This window comes from Acyrthosiphon pisum, chromosome A3, assembly GCF_005508785.2.
Source record: "Acyrthosiphon pisum isolate AL4f chromosome A3, pea_aphid_22Mar2018_4r6ur, whole genome shotgun sequence".
Classification (NCBI taxonomy): Eukaryota; Metazoa; Arthropoda; class Insecta; order Hemiptera; family Aphididae; genus Acyrthosiphon; species Acyrthosiphon pisum.
Genome location: NC_042496.1, coordinates 35,108,493 through 35,127,624, shown reverse-complemented (window position 1 = coordinate 35,127,624; position 19,132 = coordinate 35,108,493). Strand labels below are relative to the sequence as shown.

General features: G+C 28.2%; 4 protein-coding genes across 5 annotated transcripts in view; 2 read left to right on the top strand and 2 right to left on the bottom strand.

Moving 5' to 3' along the window:
• LOC100159159 (histone-lysine N-methyltransferase SETD1B-A) overlaps positions 1-1,317 on the top strand; it is an 11,044-nt gene extending 9,727 nt beyond the window's left edge. For both annotated transcript variants that reach the window (XM_001945242.5, XM_008184791.3), the window contains exon 15: positions 760-1,317. In XM_001945242.5, the coding sequence (XP_001945277.2) occupies positions 760-933 (174 nt within the window). In that variant the 3' untranslated portion in view covers positions 934-1,317. The remainder of the gene's footprint in view (positions 1-759) is intronic.
• Positions 1,318-4,302: 2,985 nt separating this feature from the next.
• Positions 4,303-9,390, bottom strand: LOC100163242 (hyaluronan mediated motility receptor). Its single transcript, XM_001945144.5, has 6 exons — positions 8,957-9,390; positions 7,797-7,906; positions 6,306-6,361; positions 5,468-6,109; positions 5,318-5,399; positions 4,303-5,138 (listed from the first exon to the last, which is right to left on the bottom strand). The coding sequence occupies exons 1-6, from the start codon at positions 9,000-9,002 to the stop codon at positions 4,926-4,928; spliced, it is 1,149 nt and encodes a 382-aa protein (XP_001945179.1). The 5' UTR covers positions 9,003-9,390; the 3' UTR covers positions 4,303-4,925.
• Positions 9,391-11,583: 2,193 nt separating this feature from the next.
• On the bottom strand, positions 11,584-16,828 carry LOC100165317 (calpain-D). The gene is made up of 12 exons (XM_001945092.5): positions 16,687-16,828; positions 16,376-16,613; positions 16,036-16,319; positions 15,390-15,958; positions 14,486-14,669; positions 14,117-14,319; positions 13,558-14,057; positions 13,327-13,494; positions 13,051-13,256; positions 12,221-12,366; positions 11,979-12,157; positions 11,584-11,917 (listed from the first exon to the last, which is right to left on the bottom strand). Exons 2-12 carry the CDS (start codon positions 16,603-16,605, stop codon positions 11,737-11,739), a joined length of 2,850 nt encoding a protein of 949 aa, XP_001945127.1. The 5' UTR covers positions 16,606-16,613; positions 16,687-16,828; the 3' UTR covers positions 11,584-11,736.
• Positions 16,829-18,245: 1,417 nt separating this feature from the next.
• The window catches only part of LOC100572803 (cathepsin O-like), a 6,832-nt gene continuing 5,945 nt past the window's right edge, over positions 18,246-19,132 (top strand). The window contains exon 1 of the mRNA XM_003244412.4: positions 18,246-18,521. Coding sequence (XP_003244460.1) covers positions 18,339-18,521 — 183 coding nt within the window. The 5' untranslated portion in view covers positions 18,246-18,338. The remainder of the gene's footprint in view (positions 18,522-19,132) is intronic.

Here is a 19,132-nt window from a genome sequence, read left to right as displayed (position 1 = left end):
GCTCTGACATCCTCTTATATTAGAAACATAAAATTAGTTTTTACCCTTCTAGGAAAATTATCAAATTAGTAAAAATAATATACAATTTAAGTACAAAGTTTGAAATCAATCAAATGATATTGTGTCTTTACAGTTTACAGTAATATCAAATCCTTTTTTGATAATTATTTCAATAATTTAATTAAAATATTTAACTTTCTATTTTTCTAAGTCATTACTCATATCATTTATCAGATTTTATAGATTACTAGTAGATAGACTTCCTATCAGAATTTTAGATTTTGAGTGAAGAATGTTAATTTTACAATAATGCATGTTGTTTGTTGTTATTTTTTTTTTTTTCGGAGCAGTAAAAATGCTTAGATTTTTGTGGACTTTTCTCAAATTTTGTCTTTAAGTAAATTATTTCCCAATTTTTGAAATTCTTAAAAATTAGTGTTCAGCAGAACGGATCTTGTGTTGTTCGCTTTAATATTAAAGTGAATTGACCTATTATCAATCTTAAAGGTAAGAATCTAGGCTATTTATAATATAACCTAACATGTTATGTTACCCACCTCATAGACTCATAGACTAATTTGATAGAAGGTAAATTCTCTACAATATTGAAGTTAACACGAGATTGGTACCGCTGACACCACCCTTCTATCATTTCAACAAAATAATATTCTTAAAATATTTTTGTAATCAAAGAATATTACAAAATTAAAACCAAATATGACCTTGAATATCCTTAAGTAATATATTTTTTAATTGCAGCCTAATTGCTATGCCAAGATAATTCAAATCGATGGGCAAAAAAAAATAGTCATATATAGTAAGCAGCCAATCGGAGTAAATGAGGAAATAACTTATGATTATAAATTCCCACTCGAAGATAACAAAATACCATGTCTTTGTGGTACCCATTGTTGCCGTGGAACGCTCAACTAGTTGAAGAATTCTTATTAAATAGTTTGTGAATGTTTGACAACTCTTCCATAAAACTTTTGTTAAGATAATTTAAATGAATTTGACTGATGTACAAGTTATTGTTTTGAATCGCTTTATCAAGATGAAGCGCTTGCATTTTTTTTTTTTCTATACATATGTACATAATATTGTAAAATTATTAAATGTGTATTATTAATATAATAACAGTTCCATGTTTTATTTATTGAATTTAAAAGAAAATATTATTTTATTTCCAAATATATTTTAAACAAAAAATATAGGTAGAAAAGTCAAAATAGCTTTTGAATGTTAATAATTCAGTCTCAGGTCAGATCAAAGAAAAAATGTAAATTGTGTAAATAAATAAATGTTGTTGTGATTTAAGTGTTGTGTTTGTTTAATATAAATTAAATATTGGTATTAAGTTTATATATATAAGGATATAAAAAAAATATAATTTATACATAATCATTTTTCATAAAAATATTAATTAATTCCATTATATAAGTTTAGTATTTAAATTGATCGAAATGAATCACGATAAAATGGATGAATTTTGACAAGTTTTGACTTCGGTTTTCATATTATATTATATTATTTTTTTGGTAATTTATATACATAATATAGAAGGCCAGGGTGTAAGAGGAATACCTGCCAAATTAACTCTTTCCGGCATGGCTGGACACTATATGACGTATGGTCCACCTCAAAAATCACATTTTCGGCACAGTGTGACGATAAAGCCAAAAGGAGTTGAACAATCAGAATTATTTTTCCGAGCAACGTCGGGTAATTCAGATGATGTAAAATAATGAAACCTGTAGTATAATTCAAATACGAAGATTTACTCACTATAGTCACTACCTGCACAGTGGGTTAAAATATGGATTCCAATATTTAATGCCATTCCAGACGAATCGCTATTGATAAAATGGCTTAAGGGGACGTTATAGTAACATTTGTTATCTCCATCTTATAAGTGCGTAGCATAACAAATTTTACACTCAGCTGATCACATTTATCTCCGTTAGTTTAAAAATTAGAGTGAATCGACCTATTATGAAACTTGGTGGCAAGAATATTATCTGTGTTTGTATGTGGGTTTTTTTATGAATGTTCAATTGTTTAGCAAGTTATGCGTATATAATATAGCGTAAATTAAAAATTCTTATAACTCACTTAAAAACTGAAATATCGTAAAATACTCATACAAACACAGACAATTTTCTTACCATCAAGCTTTATTATAAGCCAATTCATTCAAATTTTTAAACTAACGGAGCTAAACGTGATATGCTGAGCGTAAATTTGACATGTTATGCACTTGTAAGACAGACAACAAATATCTATGTAGCGTCCCAGTGGCATATATACAAATTATTTTCACTATGGGCCAATTTATCAATAGTCAGCATACTGCATAGCGCGACTACCATAGCCATAACTATACATTTATTATGGAGCTGGGTGGTTATAAATACAAATAAAAATTGCGAAATTTAATTTTATAATTATTATATAAAATTCATTTTTAAAAAAATATTGACAATTTCATATACACATATATATTTTAATATTATCTTATTGTGAATTTAACACATTAAAGTCAACAAAACAAATCCTGACAATCTAACATTTCCTTGTTGATTCCTCAAAACGATTTTAATCATGGTGAAAAACTGTAAACAGTGTACATATACATGAAATGGTTCAATTAAATCTGCAATTTCACTATGGGCTCTGGCCTAGGGGGCCTTCCCCCTATATACGCCACTGTAGCATCCTCTTAAAATGTTCTTATATCTTTCTTATAACATTTAAAAAATATTTTAGCTTATGCATTAAAACAAAATAATTAAATTATCAATGCTCATTGATAAAACTGTAACTATTTTATATTTTTATTTTTATTATATCTAAGAAGTAGTGAAAATAATTAAAATAATGTTATTGCATAATTTTTCTATTATTGCATTATATGATTCTTTTTACTATTTGCAGGTAGTGAAATTTGGAAAAATAGAATTGTTACAAATATTCTACCACCCAGTCACTAAAAAACATTTGGGTTTAGCAAAAATTATTTTTGAAGAGGCATAATCAGCTAGACACTGTGTTCAAAGGTTAAATGATACATCTGTGATGGGAAAAGTCGGGACCCTTTTGGTAAAAATATACTTTATACGAATTGTTATTGATAAAATGGTGTTATCTGCAGTAAATGAAACTATACCTACAAAACTGTTTGATATAATATGTAATACTATTACTAATATGTACCTATAGATAAATAAATTACAAAGTGTTCATGAAAAAATAATGAGAAGCTGATCGTAGAAAAAAAAATTAATTAATTTAATAATACATTACATATAACAGGCCCCTTAAACTATTTATACTATGAATTGGTAAGAAATCATTAACTACCTAGAAAGATTAATTAAAAAGGTGGGTTATTTAAGTATAAAATATTAAAATATGATTATATAGCCATATATGTTACCTTAAAAATTTCGAGCACCTACCTATGAACATTTTTAAAATACAACAAAATCGTATAGCTAAAATCGTTATTTTTGATTATTTGATATTATGTAATTTCTTCCAAATTTGAACTTAAAATAACTATAAAAAACCTGTGTTTACCTATATATTTTTTGGTTACAGAATAACCTATTTATGTAGGATATTATTTTAAATTTTAAATCCTTAGCTATAAAATATAACATTTTAGACATGTTTAACAACAAAATAGTTTTTGAATTCAATAAATGTTGTCAAAATTCGAACTCTATATGCTTATAAATAAAATGGTACCTATGTATTTTAATATTTTCTAACTGATTGGTATTGTAACAATATAATATCAGGGGCCTTGTATTAAATGTTGACTTAAATATAAACTTCAAACGCCCATAAAAATTTAATTTGACTTTCCGATACATTTTTTTTTGATAAAGGTAGACTAACTTATGAGGAATCTTGTATTAAATTAGATTTAAAAAGAAATTTTTTTATGAATTTCGAACTCAAAAGTCAAAACAATTTTCGTGATTTTTACGTATTTTGTTGAAATTCGAACTTTAAATGATTATAAAAAAAATGTGACTGTATTTTTAATAATTTTCCACTCTCACTGAAACAATATATTAAAAGCATTGTATTAAGTTTTAAAGCTTTTTGACGCAAGGAATAAAATTTTATTGACATTAATAAAAAAAAAACTTTTAAAATTTCCGCTTTTTCTTATTTTTCTGGCGCTTTAGAAAACTACTGGGCATTTTAAACCTCATTTTGACCTTAATAAAATTGTGCAGTGTCGGGCAGATTGTCCAGACCCGCATTTATCAGTAATAGCTATTATAGTCGTTTAACCGGTCGAATGGCAGTACCTGCACGGTTTTATTTCACAAACATTATATTTAATAATAGCTGTAATAAGTTTACACATAAAATAGATTACCACATATATTTAACAAAAATAATGAGATTTCAAAAAATTGTAAGGGTGGTCAGTACAAAAGATTATACAATTTAAAATATAGGTTGTCATTAATAAGTCTATAGCATTTTAACTAACATACATGATTTCAAAAATCTTTAAAAAAAAATTTATAGTTTCAAAAAATCAATATCCATAATTCACTATTACAACTTAAAAGGATCAATATTTAATTTTTATGTCATAAACTTATTATTTAAATATTCATAGTAAAAAAGTTGAAAATTGGTTGTAATGTATAAAAGTTGTAATATTTATATTGGAAACTAGAATATAATTTAATCAATTTACTTATAATCAGTCAAATATCAAATATTAATTCTATACTAAGTGTAAAAAAAATATAGGTACATAAAAACTTAAAATAAATTAAGTAACAGAGTAAATTAAGTAATTGAGTAACATAAATTATTTGGCGGAAAAAAATCAATAAAATAAAAAAGAAAGATACAATTAATATTTAATACAAAATAACACATTTAAACCTAAATTACCAGTTCATTTCCCTCAATGGAGAAGACTGAGCAACTGGTTTCACAGTGTTTAAAGTATTATTTTTAAGTACATAAGTTTTATTTTTGGGGGCAATATTCTCAGCATCAACACGTCTGCGAGGTGTGGCCAAAGCATCTAAACGGTTCTTCGATAAACCAGTTGTCTTGAGTTTATTTATTTGTAATTTAGCTGCCAATGCATTTTTTTCCTGTAAACATTTTTTAATATTAAAATTATATTGTATCTTTTTCATTTTAATTATTAGTTTAAAAATTACAATTCCTCTTATTAATTTAAATTTTAAACATAGATCTAATCACAAATGGTTTTTTTCTTTGTTGGAAACCAACTAAAAAACAACATCTAAAACAATTCATTCAAACTTACATTTGTCAAATCAATTATTTTTCTTTCTAAATCGTCATGTTTTTTAGCAATTTCTTCAAGTTGAATGTTTCTGTCAAGTGTCCTAGGAAGATAGAATAATAATAATATTTTTACACATTTAATTAATTTAAAATAAATTGAAATGTTTACTTCTCATATTTCTCTAAAAGTTGTTTGTAGTTTGGACCTTCTGGATCTGTATTTTCAATGTCCAGTTTAAGTTTTTGAATAATTTCTTTTACTTCACCATCAACCATAGATTCTAATTCATCCAGAGCAACCAAAATATATCTCATTTTAGTTAACCATTTATCTTTGACTGCCTCAGATATCTTCATATAATCATTAACTTTTTCAGTAAGTTTATGTTCAACAATGGCAATTTGATCAGCGGCCAATTGTTCAAAGGATTTTTTTTCACCAATTTCTTCTCGCAAACGTGCAGTTTCATTCTGTAAAATTTCATTATGTTTGCATGTTTCGCGTAAACGATGGCAAACTGCATATAAAGCAGCTTGAGAGTTTTCAATGACCATTCTACACACACGGTTTTCCAATGCCTCTGAGCAAGCACTGCGACATGTATTAATGTAGTCTTTACACGTGTCAGTGGTACTTTTAGAATCATCTAGTTTTTCAATGTCAACAAGAGCTTTAGTAAGGTTAGAATCTAATTTTTTCAATTCTAAAAGACGTTTAGCTCTTATTTTTGTTGAACCAATTCTTGTTGAATTAGATTCTACAGTTTTGTTAGATTTTTTAGAACATTCTGTGTAAACTGAACTTTGCGAACTATAATCAAAATAAAAACAAAGTTTAAATAATAATAAAAAAAATAAAATATATGTATTAATTTATGCTCAGAATAATCTATAGTAGATACATAAATTGTTTTACAGTAAAAATATGTATTAGGTATAACAAATTAGGAAGGTACACATAAGAAAAATGTATATGATAATACGAATATATTATTTTACTATCATACCTGAAATTAGATCCAATTTTAAATGTTGAGTTAACTTTTACAATTTTTTTGGCAGTCTAAAATATAAATATAACAAATATTAATTTAATGATATAAATAGTTATACAATTAACTATACTAACTATAACTTTAATTACATTATACATATACTTTTCTTTTAAAATAATTGTACATTTATCCATGTGGGTACATATTTAGCTAAATGCATATTATGCTATACAGTCAAATCCGCTTAATTAGGACACATCGATGGTGATTTATTTGTCCCCATTATCAGACTGTCCCGATTAACCGAATAATTTTACATACAATACATTCATTCTGGACTCTCATTAATATCCTCATTAAGTGGGTGTTCCTTTTAAGTGGAGTCCCCATTAAGCAGATTCTACTGTATTCATACTCAAAAACGTATTAAAATTAAAGAACTGTAATATGTTTATTATTATTTAAGTAAATTAAAATTAATAACAATAAGTGGGTTTTATATGATAACGTTAATTAAAAAACCGATTAGAGAAATAAATTACATTATATTTATTTGTTTGTAATAGAATATGTTAATAATGATTGCATCAGCAATTTTTACAATAACCACAAATTTGTTTTTTCATTGTAGAAAAAAAGAGAGATTGACAAACACTCTTCCCATTTATAGAGAGGTAGAAATTGGTACAATGATTTACAGCATTCAGTGGCAAGAATATCACAGAACATTGAAATCCATAGATTTATTTACCAGACTGTGAATCATTCTAAATATTTTATGGATCCAAATATTGGAGCTCATATTCAATCAATAGAATCATTGTGGAAGTAATTTAAGACCAAAAACAACATAAACAGTTAATGAGGCCACTCCAATGTTCGACCGCTAAATAAAAGAAGAATAGTGATCATCACTAACCCAATACAATAATTAAATATCAGTATACACTTAAGAAGCAACATTTCAATAAATACATTTATATTTTAAGTAGCATAGATAAAAAGGTACTCGGTGGATTGGACCAATCTCCAATATTTTTCTATACATATAAAATCCAAATACCACTTAGTCACTGATCGCTGTAACTCAAAAACTACGCAACGTATGAACTTGAAATTTGGAATAGAGGTTCTTCTAGAAAGGATTTGACGAAAATCTAATTTTAAAGAGGTGCTCAAACAGGGATTTTGAGCTTCACAATGGAAATCGTTTCCATTGGTTACAGTCTACAGTAGAAATTATTATTTATTTATATTATTGGTTTCCATTGGTTTTTGGGCAGATCAGGTACAAGCTAGCACCAAATCAAATTATTGAACATTGTCTACCAAGGTGGCTGAGTTGCACTTACTGCAGCGAGCTACACCCAAAAGGAATTGAGCAATCATAATTTTTTTAAGAGTTGCAATTTTTTATGGACAACGAAGTGCACGGGTTCAGCTAGTTATTCATATAATATCAAACAAACACTTAATAATACAAAATTAATAAATTGTACTTACTTGTGGGACAGAAGGTTCTTTAAATCTCTCTGCTTTGTCAAATTTAGAACCTTTAATAAGTTTTGGACATGGACTTTTTGGATCATATGTACCAGGTGGTGGTGCACAACCTAATAATAGTTAACAAATATTAGAAATATAAATTTGGGATTGGTTATTTTAATAAAAGGCACCTAAATGTATCTAAACAGTATTTGTAATATTGTTCATCAAGTAGGTATTCTCCTTGGCATTCTTTTACCTATTCAAATTGTTTTGTTATAATTGTTGTGTTATTTGAGCATTTTAATACAAAAGGATACCCATAACATAAGATGCTAGGTTAATATAAGAAATTATATTAAGGAATGTTAAAAAAATTGGCACAGTGGTTAATAATATGAGAATATCACAATTTACATGTGTTATAACCTTAAAAGTAAATTTTTGACCAAGGTGGACTGCAATATTATGGAGCAAATACATTGGTCTAAACTATTTACTATTACTTAGGTTTTTTATTTTTATTTGCTTTTATAGAAAATAATGAAATATTTAACAGTTGAGTTTAATAAAAAAAAATAGAATTTGTTAAAACATTATAATATGTTCTAACTACCTACTTATATTAAAATGTAAATTAAATACTTTAACAAAATATTTGATAGGTACAATTGGGTTAAATTTATGGGGATGCTAGTATTATGTTGACTAAAGTGGCAGTGGGAGGCTTTGCCACCCACACCCCCTCCATTCATAGACCAGAACTTTATAGGATGCAACAGTTGAATAGTGTGGAAATCCTTTTGAAATAAATGTTCCATTAAGATGTTTTAGTTCTTATTGCTAATTAAAATAGAAAAATTATCATTAAATATACCTATAGATTTTTAAAAAACAGAAATTTAATAGGTAGCTCATAACCTATATTTTATAGGTACGCTAACTATATAAGACTAACTTCATTACTAATTTTAATAAATAGGTACTACCTATACATAATTTAAAAATTAAAAGCAATTCAAATACAAAATTTAGCTAGGTAGGTGATTGACATCAGTATATAGCTGTAAATTTGCATGAACTTTTTAGTGACTATTATTATTATTAGGTAATTATAAGTGATTTTTATAGGTACTGACGACTGACTAGTGGCGTACTGTAATAACTTTGTTACTTACTCGAGACTTCGTTAAACCGCTTGATTTTGCTCTTTACAAACGACATAATTGAACTGGTCCGGTATTGGGTAAATCGGATATAAATAAAATAAATATAGAAGAATAAACTGGCTAACAAGTTTAAAAAAAGAATGAAATAAAAATACACGCTTGTTACCCAATATGAAATGAAAAAAAAATTATTGCAATAAAATTAACCGTCTAATTTGCATTGACACGGAACAATTTATCTGAATAACGTATTACGGTCTACAGTCTACGGGACCATAAGCAAAATACGGTCTAAAATGAGCGCCAAAAACGAAAAGGGGTTCGCTCCGAAGGCAGCTGTTGGGTGAATCGGCCGTTGGGGTTTGTCACTTTGTCCGTTGTTGGTCTGGTTCCTGTGGACTGGGGAGTGGGGATAATATTATTTAACCATGTAAATATTGTAAATAAAAGAAAACCGTTGAAGAATAAAATAACGGTTTTTCCTAGGTCGAGATAATAGTTATCAGTGGACCAAAGACGCTCATAAAACCACAGAATAAATTATATAATGCCATAAATCATAATGGTAAAGGCGTAAAGCCAGTAAAGTCCCGCGTATAACATTAAATATTATGAACTATATATTGATATATGTATATAACTATTATATTTATATGACTATAACTTATAAGTTATAATTCATTTTCATCAGTTAACTTTTAGTCATTATAGTATTTTACATAATAAAAGAAAATAACATTTTCGTGACGAGTTTTCTGAAACTTGATTTAAAAAAAGTATTAATTTTATAATTTATAATTTATTAAACAATAAATACAATTTTCAATGCAATTTTTTTTGCATGGTAAAATGGGTGTATAAAATAATGTGTCAATACTCGTTTTTCTAATACACAGCCATGTAGGTACCTATACCTAATGGCTAATATGTCCCGGATTCGCTTGATAGCAACCCTAGTATATAAGGTCTATAAAAATGAATTTATCATATTATAATATATTCAAATCATCTATGGCAATCGACAATTTTATTATTGACGTATGTTCTCGACATTTGTCAGAGACGATTAGCGATTCTAATAATTGTATTTAACAAAAAAATAAATAATAATAAGCCAACAATAGACTACGGACAGTTTGTGTAGCAGTAAATATTATAATATAACACGAACTCTCACATTTCGTTACGTTCAGGTTATTCTCATATATTTTCGATACGCTCAAGTTTCAATTCGGAGTGAAATGTAGACGGATGAAGATAGGTAGCTGTTTCTTCGGCGGCGGCGTACCTACCTACTGCACTCTAGATATGACACAGCTACTATATAGCTAGGTTTCACTAGAAGAGTCGATGTTTACGCTTAGGTTTGTTTTTATATTATTTTGGGGCTTAAATTTACTTTTTAGACTTAAATTAAATATTTATTGTCACGGACACATTGTTAACTGGGTGACGTAGAAGCAACAAGCATATTATACGTAATACTTCCAAAAGCGCAATATATAAAATTTATTAAAATACGTAAGCCCAAACATTCCAAACCCTGTCTTTATTTCACCACGACAAGTTTAATTACATACCTTATACTGTTGCTTAAACTATACGCCTGGTAACATCTTCGGTTGGCGCGAAGTATTTAAAACAACATATTATTAATCTTTGTATTTAATATAGGTACATAATACACCCGGTTTATTAGTATTTACACCTATTTTGGCGTAGTTTATACTCTATAGGTATTAAATATTTTACAATTATGTATTTTAATATAATTATTATTAATGATTATTGACTGAAGTCTCCAACTCGAAACACAATACAATTTTAAATTAAATATTTGTATTTTTGCTTCATTAGGTACCTATAGCCTCTAAACATAAAATATTTTGCATCCTTCTGAATTCCTTTATAAATTTTATTTCAATCTGCTTCTTAAAATACATTGCTTCCGAGCGCCTATGCACCCCTTCCATTTTTTTTTCATGAATTTAAGTAGGTATAGCTGTTTCTTTTTTATCCGTTGGCCTCTGTATAAGTGTATAAACCTATAAAAAATAATTTTAATTGTCCCTATACCTACTATAATATAACTTAATCAGAATTTTTTTTCGCAAAGGCTATTTGTATTAATAAAAAACCATATTTCTTAAAAAGTATGCATTTTGTGGGTCTTATAGCGCAAACACAATAATACCTACATGAATTATTTTAAATCCACCAATACGGAAAAATAAATCAAACTATTGAGTAATAACCACGGACTAGTCCATGCCCCATGGTAATAACTATCTGTAAGAAAGCAAGTATCTATGGATTTTAAATCGTTTTCACGCTATTATATAAATTATAAACACAGATATGCTTCACATACACAAAACCAAAGATGAATTACAAATTATATAAATCTTTAATCTGTGGATTAATCACAGAGTACAATAAATGATTAGGTTTTTCTGGTAAGCAAATCTAATAAGTTCTTCTTATTTTTATAACTTTTTATAACTTTTGGAAACTATTGTGTTGTTTACAACTAAATAAATTATAAATTAATAAAAAAATATGAGATTTTTAAATCAATAATTTTTGTATCTAAGAATCTAATATAGGTGTACTAAATAAATACAAAATTGAATACATACAATTTCAAAATCATATAATTTTTTATTTGCAACCTATTTACAATAGTTTTGGTTTTCCTAGTGTAATTATTTGTACTCGCACTATAGAAAGTAAAAAAAAAAATGAAAATCACAGAAATTTATATTAACTGTACTTTTTGCCTTATAATACTAAGTAATCAGTCTAGGAGAGTGTAGTCCTTCAATAGATTTTTGTATTTGTGGCAAATGAGAACATCCTGGTGGTCCCCAATCATGAAGTCCAGCTTGATTTGCCAATCTATGAGTCAATTTGTGAGCAATTGAAAACCCTCCACTTCCTTCTAATTGAGTCAATACAATTATAACTTGTCTAAAAAAAATTGTATAAATGATTTTTAAATGAAAACAATTAATATGGTCTTATTACTTACCTATGCAGAGGTGGAACAGAGTCAATAGTTTTGAGTAATCCTCTAGTCGACATAACATTATAACTTTCTTGACAATCACATTTCACATGTATCCAACGATTCGCGTGACGATTTTCTACTACAACAACAAGTCCAGCCCATCCTTTGGTTAAATAGTAAGCAGTCATTCCTTCTCGGCCCTATAATATTATTTGTAGTAAATAATAGTTATAATATTATCTGATTAAACTAGACAGACTTACTTCATGTCTTTTTCCTTTTGCTAAAGTCAAGTTAATAATTGTGTCAGCCAAAACAAAGGATGGTGGTGACACTTGTTCTACTAATAATCGTTTAGAACTATGAATCGCCAAAACAAACTCAGGATAAACTGAAGGATCTACCAAATCTACAAATATAATATAGGCACATACATGTATTACAATTTATAAGTTATAACTAGGATTATTTTATTTGTTTATCATACAAAGAGTGATTCACCAAGGTACTTTATTCAACTTCTGATTTTTGGGATTTTTATTTTAGGCTTTAGACCAGTGGTATCTCGCGTGGTTTACAGTAGGTGGGACACAAATATCTTACCCTATCATCATAACTATAATGATAAAATAATGTTTGTTGTGTTATGTGTATTATTACAGCAAACAATAAGAATGTAAAAAAATAGAACTATAGCACAATTTGTTAATACCCCGTATCACCATGTAATTTGAGGTGAAAAGTTATAGGGTTTCAGGATAAGATGATTTGAAAATTTCATTTAATAAGACTAATATACTTGAAAATTCCAAAAATGGGAAATGTGTATGCATTATTAAAGGATACAAGAGTTGGCTTGTTTGGTGAATCACCTTTAACAGTGAAACCTCAACAACTCGAATCGGTTGGGGGTGAAAAAAAAATTTGAGTTATAGAAAAAATTGTGTGTCTTTATTGAAATTCGGGGGCGAAGATATTTCTTCAAGTTATTGAAAATTTGACTTATAGACGTTCGAGTGATCGAGGTTTCACTGTATATATTTTAGCGCACCCATATAATTAATAGAAAAATCAATTAAAAATTAAAACAAACCTGTATGCCAATGGTTAAATGCCAAACAAACAACAACATAAACATCGGGTTCCAACATTTTGTGTGAGCTAACAAATCCACGGACTTGACGTTTGCTGTGTTCAACAAGACGACCAATGCAAATAGGTTTTTCAGATGTAACTTCTCTACTTCTCATTACTGCTACACACAAATCGAGTTGACTTCTGTTACACTTTTCCGATTTCCTAAAAATAATATGCATGGAAAAATTAGTTAATATTTTTGATTTAAACAAAAATAAATAAATCAATTTGCCTTTGTCCTTCTTGAAAAAGAGTAAATTCTGCTTCAGTTGGTTCTGAGACTGTGAGGACAACACATGATAAATGATCTGTTGAAGATAATGGTGGCAAATATCCTTTAAGTCTTACTTCATTCCACATATTATTTCTTACTTTACAGATATCAATGCAATCAAAGTACCTAAATTATCAACATATTTTAATTAATTTAAAAGAAAAAAACTATATTATTTTTTATTATTACTTTAAAACATCATCATATGATATCCAAAACACTCCTTCACAACATCCATCTGGCATCAACATTATTTTTAATTTCTCTGACCACATGTCTGAATCATCAGACCAATCACCATTCCACGAGAAGTGCCCCCAAGGATTTCTTAGCTTCAACAATCGATGACTATCAATATCTCGAACATCCAATACAGAATAGGCATGTCTTGGCCTTAGTCCTTTATTTTGGTAAGCGTCTTCATCTACTTTCATATTACCGCCTCCACAAGATGCTCCCATTAAAAAACCAGCAAGGCGTGAACTTAATAACTGAGCCCATATCAGATCACGATCTAGTTCATCTTCTGTTGGAACTGATGATGGTTGTAATGGTACACTTTCACAAGGTGCGCCTGTTAATGTAGCAAGTCCTTCAATTGCTCTGCCGGAAACAAGTGCTTCATAGCAACCATGGAGTTTAGCTATTGCTTTCTCTATTAAGGGAACCCATAATTGTTTACGTTTTGCCTGTTGAATAATTAATTATTATTTCAACACAGAAAAGTAATAAGACATAATATACAAACCTGACTATATACTAGATTTCCTCTGTGGTCGCATGGCAATAAATCATCAACAAGAACTGTGGTCCATTTACCATCTTTACAAAGACGAACTTGGTATGCACCTTGTTGACAATAATCTTTGGTAACCATAACATGTCTAACTAAGTCCTCACGTTCTGCCAAGACAGTTAAAGCACTCAACAACCAACAATTACCCAAAACACCTAAATTAATAAACTTTTAGGATTAACACTAAGTAGTAAGTATATAAAATGTTTATTTTACTAATATTTCTAAGCATAATAAGTTATACATTTTTTAATTTTTAAATAGAGTAAAAATAATTATAAAGATAATACTTTAAAATGATTTGTTTTTCTTTATATTTACCTTGAATTATATCTGAAGGTTTTGGTTTTCTAAATACAGTCCAGCATGATTCTTTATCTAATTCTGAACAAATAATTGATTCGGGTCTTAACCATTGTGTTACTCGGCAGCTCTCGTGTTTTTCTGTATAATATAAAGACTTTGCAGCTGGAGGAAAAGAATCATCAACAAATTCTTGACTGTTCTATAGCATTAAAAATAAATTTATAATGTATTTAAATTTATGTTATTATGTTATCATATAGTTTCTTATAATATGTAGTAGGCATATAGTATTATTTTTTAATACATTTATATTCTATATGGATAAATTGTTGTTTAACTGTTTAATTTGCTAATTACTGCAACACATTAACTAACCTTAACAGAAACTAGAAATATTTGTGTTATTTAATAATAAAAATGTGGGAAAATAGGTAATTTAGGTACAGACTTTACATTAGATGTCAAATGGGTCACTTTAATGGATGTGTTAAATTTTAAATCAACGATATAACATCATTCTATACGTAGAGGGAAGATCATCTGTCAACCTATATTACTAAGTATATTTTATGATATTAGGCTTGTATTAGGCTATTGCTATTAAAATAATCTATTTTGCTATAACTAATACAGTATGTCTTTTAGATTTTTGGATACAGTATGAACTACTTATGAGAAACCTTGTTTTATATTTTCAATTCTTACCTTTAAAAATTAGAAATTTTTAATTTTTTAACTACAAAATAATTTGCAAATTTTTATGATTTAGATAAATTTTTGTCAACATTTAAACTTCAAATGTTTTTAAAAAAATATCACTATTTTTTACAGCTTAAAATTGATTTTAAAATTTTAAAAAGCAATATAATTTTGTATACAATAATTTTGTTTAGAATATGGTAAAAAAATAACTTCTTACTTGGATACAAAACAGTACTATTTCATTCCATTTTTCTCGTGCTTCTTGCTCTTCAATTCGTCTTAAGTTTTCCATTAATTCACTTTGTTTTTTAGGATGATTCGATATTAATATAGAAGAATAATATTCTGGTTCAAGGTGTTTGTGACACATAGCACACCGTTTAGCATTTGGTTCATTATCAAAAGTACAAGTTGGACATTGACTATCTGACCGTCTTTTTTTATTTGCTCGTTTGTCTGCTTTACAGGCTTTACATACTAGTGCTGATATTCTATTTTTCAATGTACACTTATCACATGTCCAAAATTCCCGTAATGTTCCGTCATCAGGGCAAAGACTTTTAGCTTTTGATCCACCACAAGCATTGCAAACTGTTGTATTAGGATCATTAAGTAGGGTACAACGTTTACATGCCCATTTTTTCTTGGGAGGTGTGTAGCGTACACAGTCACGCATCATTGTTATAGCGTTCCAACCACATGATTCACAGGAGTCTGACCAAAATGGATTTAAAGTAAAAGAACATTTTTCACAAGTCCAATTGCTTGTAGATTTTTTTTCTAAGTCTAGAACAAATGATTTGATATTACATACTATTATTGACTGGATGAAAATTTGACAATATTGATTATTACACACTTACCGTTTGGCATATTAATGGTAATAGGGACGATTTCATTTTGTCGTCCTTTAGATCTTCTAAATGAATCACAGTTTTGACATTGCTGAGTTGAACAGTTTCTAATTCTACAGGTATTACATAACCAAGAATCATTTTCCGTGGCAAGTAGTGTTGAACTTTTTGATGGCCTGATGGACGCTTGTAAATGATCCTCAAATCCATTCCATGATTTACGCCGTTGTAAAATAACAGACTTAAATTGTAGCTTAACTACACTTGGTCTATGGTCAATATTAGTTGGGTCTCTGTGAAATTGAATAGAATATAAATTTTAAATCATACAACATGGTAATTCTCTTACGCATCATCAAGTCTTAAGGCTCCTGCAGCAATTTCTGCCTCAGCGCACAGAATATCTGTGACATAAGGGGTCGGGCATCCATGAATGGTCCGTGTTTTGAGTTGGTCTGTGTTTTTCTTACACTCATAACTTCTATGTACATTACATCGAATACAAGTTAATCGATCTGTGGGATTTATCAGCGAACAAGAACTGCAATGCCATTGGAGGACCGAAGCAATCGATCCCATGTCAGCAACTATAAAATAATAACAAAACAAATTTTAACACGGGCATTCAAATAATAAATTAGACATTGAATTTTGACTCACTATAAACATCACACTTAAATACATTGGTAGAACAATTCCGTTCTATGAATCAAAGTTTTGAGTAAAATTGTGAAGTTCCATTTTTTAAATTTGATGAACAGTAGTTACTAGTTAGTACAAAATAAATCATTACATTTTTAAAACTCGTAGCCATTATCAAAACAGCTGTTTATGGTCTTTATTTATTGATATTTGATATTATCAAATATGCGCGCAATTTTTGCAGTGCAACCAAATTTCGAATGAAAATTATTGTGTAAACAGTGACTGATAAGTATTGCCAACTCTTTTCTCCCGCGCTTTGTGTGTCTTACGAATTTTCCATTATAAAACCTTTCCAAATAAAATAGAATAATTTAACAACTCATTAATTTATTTTTACATAAAAGATTTTGACAGTCCAGCAGACCCCACAGTAAGCCACTGAATACTTACAAACGTTACTCAAAACATGTATCAGTTCAATATTACGTTTCCGAATTTCGTCAATCATCATCAACAAATAAGTAACTTCACTTTTATTGAATACTATATTATTTATACTATATTATATATTACTATAGTATTTTTTTTATATAGCTGTATGTTAAACCTAAAATACAATACTAAATATTAGCTTAAAAGATGCGCTTTTGCATCTAAAACCATTTTAGTTAAAAAGTGACTTTTGAAAAAAATCCAATTTAGAACCTTTTCATTCTAATATTCTAGACTCACGAATGGTGTTAATTATTTTAGATTCTGAGTGGAGCGAGGGATCTAGTGGTTTTACAATGGTGCTCATTTTTTTTTTTTTATCTTGTATACAAAATTTCTACCTGAAGGAGTGCTTCGATTTCAACATATAGTATCTTATCTCTTAGAAAATTGGATCAAGATGGTACCTATTTCAGAAAGGTAATTTAAAATTTTCTCAAATAGTTATTTAATGCCACGGTAAAGACCACCGACAAATCACGAAAAACCGTTAAAAATAGGATTTTAATTTCTGACGCTTTGTTTATCACCATAGAAACGAATAAAAAATAATAATATTATTAATTCAACTTAAGGTTATAATAAATAATAACAATATAAAATATCCAGACTGACAAACCGTCTCCGCTCAGAATCGTTTTTCTTATATGCAATGATATTATATCATTGAATTCAAGTTTAATACAATAAATTATACATTGACCCACTTATAACCTACAGTACAGCAGAGTAACATCCACTTACCCGCTTTTTTTTATATATTAAATTATTAAAATATTATATTATGATAAGTTGTATACTTGTATACCTACCCACAATAATAGTATATTATAACTGTTAAATAGCAATAATAGCGTTTCTAGTAAAAACTAAAAAGAAAATCGGCTTATATAAATAAACAATCATAATATAACACAATACTTTATTCTTGAAGTTAACATTTAATTAATTGTATAGATTGCGACATGATGGCGTTCAAATATACAAAAGTTACCTGCCTATCGGGTGTCTTTACCTAACGAAGCCATATATCTACTATATACCTACGTCCTACATATTTCCCGTTTCTCTTCGTTATTGATATTGATTTCAATATCATAACTCATAACTCATAAGTATGTTCAAATTTTTTTAGTAGATACTCCATTATTACGCAGTAAAAATAAATTCAAATCATGGTCGTTTCAAACGTATTAAAAGCATCGCTTGTAGTCAGTAGTGTAGTATTAATTTTGTTTTTTATTATGTCAATCACACAGTTAAACCGAGACCAAGATAAATTCAATAAATTCATTAAAATGTACAATAAAAGTTACATGAACGAAACGGAACATAATAAAAGGTTCGAACACTTTAAGGTGAGACAGTATTATATGTAATGCAATATATATTATGCAAGTATTACTTATAATTTATAAACAATGGAACTAAATATGAACTTAAATATCTGCCTAGTTTTACAAACTGGCTAGTGTGACTACTGGGTTACATAAATAATTACTAGGCAAATATTTAATGAGTTAATTATTATCAATTATTTGGTGGCCTATGCTTTGTTCATTAAATTTTTGTGAATCATTTAAAGAATATATTTTTATGTAGATTGGAATAATACAATATGTGAATCACCACTATAAACTAATATTAATATAATTATTTTATTTAAAAAAATAGGTACATCTAATAAGTATTGCAGCTGTATTAGTTAACCTTAACTTTGTCTATATATTATAATTATTATTGAGCTTATTATTATACAACTGCCTATGTTTAAGAGAACGCCACACCCACATGTGTTGTCTCCGTCTTACAAACGCGTAACATACCAAATTTACGCTCAGAAATTCATGTTTTATGCCGTTAGCTTAAAAATTAGAGTGAATCGACTTATTATAAAATTCGATGGTAAGGACATTATCTGTGTTTTTTTGGAAGTTTTTTTACGATAATTCAGTTTTTAAGTGAGTTA